At 38.3% G+C, this 7,169-nt stretch overlaps 1 protein-coding gene across 1 annotated transcript; it reads left to right on the top strand.

Annotated features, from left to right (window-relative positions):
* The first annotated feature begins 360 nt into the window (after positions 1–360).
* LOC128655586 (metaxin-3-like) lies at positions 361–1,314 on the top strand. The gene is given in 3 exon segments (XM_053709178.1): positions 361–696; positions 699–1,160; positions 1,250–1,314. Coding segments are annotated over 3 exon segments (738 nt in total). The 5' UTR covers positions 361–431; the 3' UTR covers positions 1,261–1,314.
* Positions 1,315–7,169: the final 5,855 nt, after the last annotated feature.

Below are 7,169 nucleotides of genomic sequence, written 5' to 3'. Positions count from 1 at the left end.
AATTTTATTGCACTTGCACTATTTAGACTCGTTTTCATAAAGTTGTTAATATTTGTTGACTTTTTTAATTAGAGATTATGAATACATGTTGGACATACAGCCAATCATTTTAGTGATTAGCTATTGAAATCACACTATGGGCTAGATTATGAATGGCACACGAGCAATAAGGGGTTTATTGCACGTTTTTGCGAGCGTCAGAAGTAGCAGAATCTAAGGCGCATCGGGATAACGTGACTTAAGACCTGTGTTTAACTGGTTAGCGTGAATAAAAAGTTGCACAAAATACTTTAAAAGCGTCCTACTCCTCTAGGAGAAGGGCTTGGGAACCAAGTCCCCTCCCCTCGAGGTGGACCTGTGTCTCCACTCTCCAGCAGGAAATTCCAGGCTGGCGCAAGGTGACAGCAGCCGGTTAGTTGCGTAACCTGATAATGATGGAACTGAGATGCTGGGGAGGTGACTGGGGGTTACCCTCTGTGCATCCTGAATCCCTTGTTGTTCTGGCATATGCAAGATTTGCTGGTGCTCCGCTGAAAGTGAATACTGTTGATTACACATGGGCAAGTCCAAAAGGTATTGTGCCAATCTTAATATCAGAAGAGAATGTTATTACACACCCAGCCAAGATTCTGACTTTTTTTAGGAAACAGAAATATAATGCAGATTATGTGCTATCTGCAAAGGAGGGATCTGATACCTGGCATATATTGCACTACTTGAGGAGAAGCTGCTTCCTGCCTTGCTACATACATTTTGGGTTGATACAGAAAATTATTCTAATGTGACAAGACCATGGTATGCCTCGCAGACTCCATTCCCACTAAATTATTACCTTCCTGGAAAGCTATCTCGAGAAGCAGTGAACAGAATTCTGGTCACAAAGGGGCAGCCACCTTTATGCAGTTTAAATGAAGTGGAAGCTCAGATTTACAAGGATTCCAAGGAATGTCTGAATCTTCTCTCTAACCGGTTGGGGACATCACAGTTTTTCTTTGGGAATCTGCCTACATCCCTGGATGCTTATGTGTTTGGTTTCGTAGCCCCTCTATATAAAGTTCATCTTCCCAAAGTCCACTTGCAAGAACACCTGAAGCAGCTCTCTAACCTTTGCCAGTTTTGTGACAACATCATTGGAAGCTATTTCATGCAGAACAATGCAGGTATTTCTACTGTTGTCCAAGAAGCAATAGATGCAAATCTTCAGAAGCTCACACAGCTTGTTAATAAAGAATCCAACCTAATTGAAAAGATGGATGTTAATCTCCGGAGAAGTCCTCAAAATCGCCCTAAAAAACTAACAACCTTAAAGCCTTCAGTATAAAGGCCCTGAAGAGCTGACTACAATATCTATATACTCATCTCTCTAAACTCTGCAGTTTTTAATACAGCTATCTTCATTAAGACTCTCTATGCTATCCACCAATAGAATGCAGGGATAGGGGGGTTAGTGGCCAGAAGCCCTCCCTGTGCTAGTTGCTTATACTAAACTACAAGCTGAGATTCAGTAACCAAGCTTATACCTCAAATTACCCCTACCCCCCCCCCCCCCCCCACTGTTTTCCCTGGGTAAACACAAAGATTAGCTAAATCTACCAGCAATGTCTCAGGCCCAAAAAAACAAAAACAAGACATCAACTAGAGCTAAAAACTCTGTTGCTGATCATTTCAAACCTAAGGACTTAACTGCTACAAGGGGCTCTGTATCGCCTCACTCATGCCAAGAGAGCTCTGACAGTACTAATTCCTCCATACTTCAACAACAGGAGGAAGAAATGGAACTTATAACCAGATCAGACATAGTGGATACTTTATCTAAGAGGTTAAATGACCTGCAGGATAACTTGACATCTACCATCAAAACCGCAGTTGCAGACCTCAAAAAGGATCTCGCAGAAATGAGAGAGAGGACTGAAGTGCTTGAGCGCAAGCAGGAGGACTTGGCGATTGAACAGCAGAATATAATTGCCCACTCCCAAAACCTTGCAGACTATGTCTCAGAAATGGAACAGAAGGTGGCGGACCTAGAGGACAGGTCTCGCCGCAACAATGTTAGATTTAGAGGCATTACTGAGGAGACTCTGCAGCCTGATTTAGAGACATTTGTTAAGAAATTTTGCGTCTCACTAGCACCCCCCTCAGATCCAAAAGATATGCTAATCGATAGAGTCCATAGGATTCCTAGGGGCAGAAATGCTCCCAAAGATAAGCCTAGAGATGTAATTGCAAGGTTTCACTTCTTTACTTATAAAGAGCAACTCGTGAGGGCAGCCTTTTCCAAACCTCAACTTCCTGAGCATCTGAGACAGATACAAGTATTTCCAGACCTATCACAGTTCACCCTGCAGAAAAGGAGCACCTTTCGTCAGTTTACCCAATCCCTCCGTTCAAGAGGCCTAAAGTATAGATGGGGCTATCCAACTAAACTCATCATACACCGAGAGGGATCTCTGGTTACAGTGGATTCCCCAGCGACAGGCGAAGATCTTCTGAAACAATGGGATCAAGCAGATAATAATGTCGCTCACACTCCTTTAAGGCCCTCACAGCTAAGGCCTCTAGCTGATCAATGGAACCCCCTTCCTCAACGCCCCCTGTCTAGTAAAAGGAATTCAGTTCTCAGGGATTCTTCTCCAGGATAATCCGATAATAACTGTTTCCCTGGAAGTCAGTCTGTGATATCAGTCGCAAAACCATACTGCCTACTTATGCTATGGGAGACTTGGGGGAAAGAATGCAATTTTTTGTTCTGTATATTTTTATTTTTATTTTTTTTATTTTTTGTATTACAATGTACTGTTCTTAAATTTGTTTAGGCAATAAGTAAATCATATGTCTTTTTTTTTTGTATAAAACTCTCAACTCATAGTGGATGAATCTAGGACTTGCTTTCCTCGCTAGTTTTTACAGTAACTCCAATTGGGTCCTTACCAAGGTGGATACAACTTCCTCGAGAAAGGAGGTAAAGTCCTGGCTCTGAAAGCAACTCATTGGAGACCCACTGTGTGTGAATCCTGAGATATGTCAGTTTCTTCTTGATCATTTTTTTTTTTTTTTTTTTCTCCTTACTTGCTTTACTTATTTATGGTTAATGCATATACCAAATGTCTATAGAATATATATAAGCTGGTTTTAGATTTGTTTAGGTAACATTTTAAATGTCTCACTTGCTAGATTATAGACAGAAAGTTTTAAAATTTATGTGTAGGTCCCTTTCCTAGAAGAGATGGTGTACATAGGACATCCTGTGACATCTGATATAGGATTACCTCTGCATAAGTGCCCACCTGTGTGATGGGAGAGTCTGGGAAAGAGTGTGTTTTTTTTTGTTTTTTTTTGTTTTTTTTGGTTCACTCTTTATAATTTTTTCATTTTTTTTGCACAGGGGTTTTTTTTTTTTTTTTTTTCTCTTTTGTAAAATGCTACAATGTATTGTTTTTAAATTCTTCCTAGCAATAAGCTCACTATAGGTCTTTCTTATATAATATTGCTGACTCACAATGGAAGTACCTAGGATTGGTTTTCTTTGCCAGTCTCCATAGCATATGCAATCTGGGTCCTAATTAAGGAGACCATAATTCCCTCGAAAGAGGATCCGAAATCCTGGCAATAAGAATAACCAACTGGGAATCCATTGTGTGAGTTTTTGAGATATGTTTGTTGATTGTTAGTTTTTAGTTTACTAAATTGCTCAAATTTTCTTAAAGTATAATCTATATGTCCTTTTGACACAGTTATCATTATCTGTTTAGAAATTTTTGAATAGTTAGGGTTTTGGCCTTGCCCTTGGATATAGATACAGCAACATAAGTCCTTATATATAGCGCTTTTGGCTTGCTATGTTTTATAAGAGAAATTGCTGTGCCTGGTTCCGAGGCTGACCCAACAGCTAGATGCCACCGAGATTATGTACTATCTAAGATGTCTACATCTCCTTTTAACATTTATTACACTAGATTAGTCTAAGATGGCCAAAGGGAAGTCTCTGTAACTTAAACATTAAGATAGATATTCACCCTTCACCGGGAATTTATAGATTTGTCTATATATTTTTATTTATACCACAAAGCTCAGCTTTGAGCTATTTGCTTTATTTATTTTTGGTTAGGGTGTAAATTGAATGTTTTTATAGCACTTATATGTTGGTCTCAGGTTTGTTTGATTATGCAATGTTTTAAGTTTTTGCAACTTAATATTAAGATAGATATTTACCTCTCACAGGGAATTTATAGATTTGCCTTTATATTTTCACTTATATCACAAAGCCCAGTATTGTGCCACTTGCTCTATTTAGTTATGGTTAATGGTTCACAGTGAATGTTTTTATAGCACTTAGAAGTCAACCTTAGGTTAATTTGACTATGTAGTGTTTTAAATGTTCCATTTGCTAGATTGTAGACAAATAGATCCATATTCTATGTTTAGGTCTCCTTACCGGAGTAGAAGGTACATATAACCTGAGGTTCAATTGTTGGAAGGCATTAGCCCTAGCACTGAGTCCAAAACATTTGAGTATTATGTTCTTAGATTCTATAGTCTAAATGTATTTTTGTTTATTTTACCTTCTAAAAATAAGGTTTAAAGTCACCTTTCTTATATATACTAGGATACTATTAGATTTTTTAGGGATATCTAGCCCAGTGACAACCGTAAAATCATACTCTCTTCATAGGCCAAGTCCTATTTTAGGTTAATAAATTGCCACTAAATACACCACTGTTCTAGCACTTATGTTTTTAATATAAAATGCTATACATTGGATATTGACTTTCCACATAGATTTAGTATAGACACATAGGTTATATAAGTAAGCATATGACCACACCTAGGATATTTCCCTTGGTTTCCCAAGACACTTTGTTAGATTTAAAATAACCCCTGTCCCCGAATCCCTTCCCCCCTCCTTTCTCCCCCACTGGATTTCACCTATTTATCATTTAAAGGAGGGCATTGGCTCTCCTCCTTTTAGCTACACTTAATATATTGGTTAAAAATATACATAAATTCATATTTGTTTTCAACCTACTGTCTGCACAGTATTTGCCAACTCAATTTGAGGCCTATATCTTTTATACCATCTGGCCTCACCAACTCCCTCCCCCTCAATAATACTTAAGTTTACGGACGTAAACTTGTGGATCAATTAGAATCCCTACGTTTCTTAAGAATATTGTTACTTTCTGGTACATCTGAACTCCCAAAATCTACATATTATATTCCTTACATTTTTAACTTTCCTCTTATATGTTTTTTCTATTTTAGCCTTTTTCTTGTTTGTTTTTTTTTTGTTTTGTTTTTTTTCTTCTCCTTTCTCCCCCCTATCCTTTCCCCATTTTCCACAATGGAGACCTCCATACGATTCCTTACTCTAAATGCTAAGGGCCTAAACTCGCCTGATAAACGCAGTATGTTAACAACATACGGCAAAAAATTAAAGGGACAAGTTTTATTTATCCAGGAAACTCATTGGATAAAAGATAGACCTCAAACATATAGATCGACTCTATACCCAAGCCTGATTACGGCTTCTTATTCTGATAAGACAAGAGGAGTTGCAATACTCCTACATAAAGACCTCCAGTTTGAACAAATATACTTAGATAGAGACCCCGGCGGCAGATTCATTATTTGTGTGTGTAAACTCAATGGTACCCTTTTTACCTTAGTTAACTTATATGCCCCAAATCAACAACAATTACATTTTCTATCAAAAGTCCTTAAACTAGCAAAATCGGTGAGACAAGGTCATATCGTAATTGGAGGAGATTTTAATGTCATCTGGGACCCTAAATTAGATAAAAAACTTGTAAGGGGCAAATCCATTGACCCTTATACCAGTTCTACAGCAAGTAAATTTAGGTCCTTATCCGCTAGACATGAATTATATGATGTCTGGCGATCATGTCATCCTGAGGACAAAGATTTTACTTTTTTTTCCAACCCGCACAAATCCTATTCTAGACTGGATTATTTTTCAGTTGACTCTTGGCTTCTCAATGAGGTCACAAACTCACGAATACATATCTGTACATGGTCAGACCACGATGCGGTCTCTTTTGACATTTTTCCATTAGGGGCTCGCAAGGGGGGATACTCTTGGAGGTTCCCAAATTTTCTTTGGGAAGAACCAGGATTTAAGGACTCACTCACAAAAGCGATCAACGACTATATACAGTTCAATATACCAGGTCAAACTTCCTTCCAAATCTTGTGGGGGGCATTCAAGGTATATATAAGGGGGGTCTGCATCTCTGAATCAGCTAGAGTCCGGAAAAACAGAGGAGGTCCTCTGGGCCAGCTGGTCATGAAATTGAGGGAAATGGAAAAAATCAACAAGGATAATCCTACTAGCTTAATTTATGATGAAATTAGCGCCCTCAAAAGACAAATCCTCCAATTAGAGCACGATAGAATTAAAGCCAATCTGGCAAAATTTAAGCAAGTAATGTACCATAAAGGCAATAAGGCAAATGAGCTTTTAGCTCGAAAACTTAATGCTAGAACTGCCCACTCTAGGGTTCAAGCTCTAGAGATTAACGGCTCTAGAGTCTTAGCTCCCGAAGATATCGGAAATGCTTTCGCTGATTATTACTATCAACTCTATAATCTTACGGAAACAGAAAACCTTGATACCCCCTCTATAGATAAGATACAGGAGTTTCTAGACCCCCTTAAGCTTCCTGCACTCACAGAAGAGGCAAGGAACTCACTTCTACATCCGTTCTCTATTAAAGAAATTTGTAATGTTATTATACAACTTAAACCGAATAAGTCTCCAGGACCCGACGGTTTCACGGGCTCTTTCTATAAAATGTTTAAACAACATCTATCATCCCTCCTCTGCCCCTTCTTTAATGAGGTGGCCGAGGTAGGAAGTTTTTCAAGAGAGTTCTTGGAAGCATCTATTATCGCAATTCCTAAACCAGGAAAGGATCCTCTCTACTGTGCCAATTATAGACCTATCTCAAAAAAAAAATAAAAAAAAAATACTTTAAAAGCACAGTTACACTCATAATACACTATCTAATACAATTATTAAAAAAATAGGCTCAAAAATATGAGGCAGGAAAAGTGTAGGCATGTCTATGAGTAAGCGCCACTATTCCCACTAAGCAAATGTTGTTAACACTTGGCTTTTGATCACTTGGAACTTGAAAAACATAAATCAGGAG

This window comes from Bombina bombina, chromosome 4 (genome assembly GCF_027579735.1).
Source record: "Bombina bombina isolate aBomBom1 chromosome 4, aBomBom1.pri, whole genome shotgun sequence".
NCBI classification, from domain to species: Eukaryota; Metazoa; Chordata; class Amphibia; order Anura; family Bombinatoridae; genus Bombina; species Bombina bombina.
The sequence above is the reverse complement of the archived record's forward strand: the minus strand, read 5'-3'. Positions and strand labels throughout refer to the sequence as shown.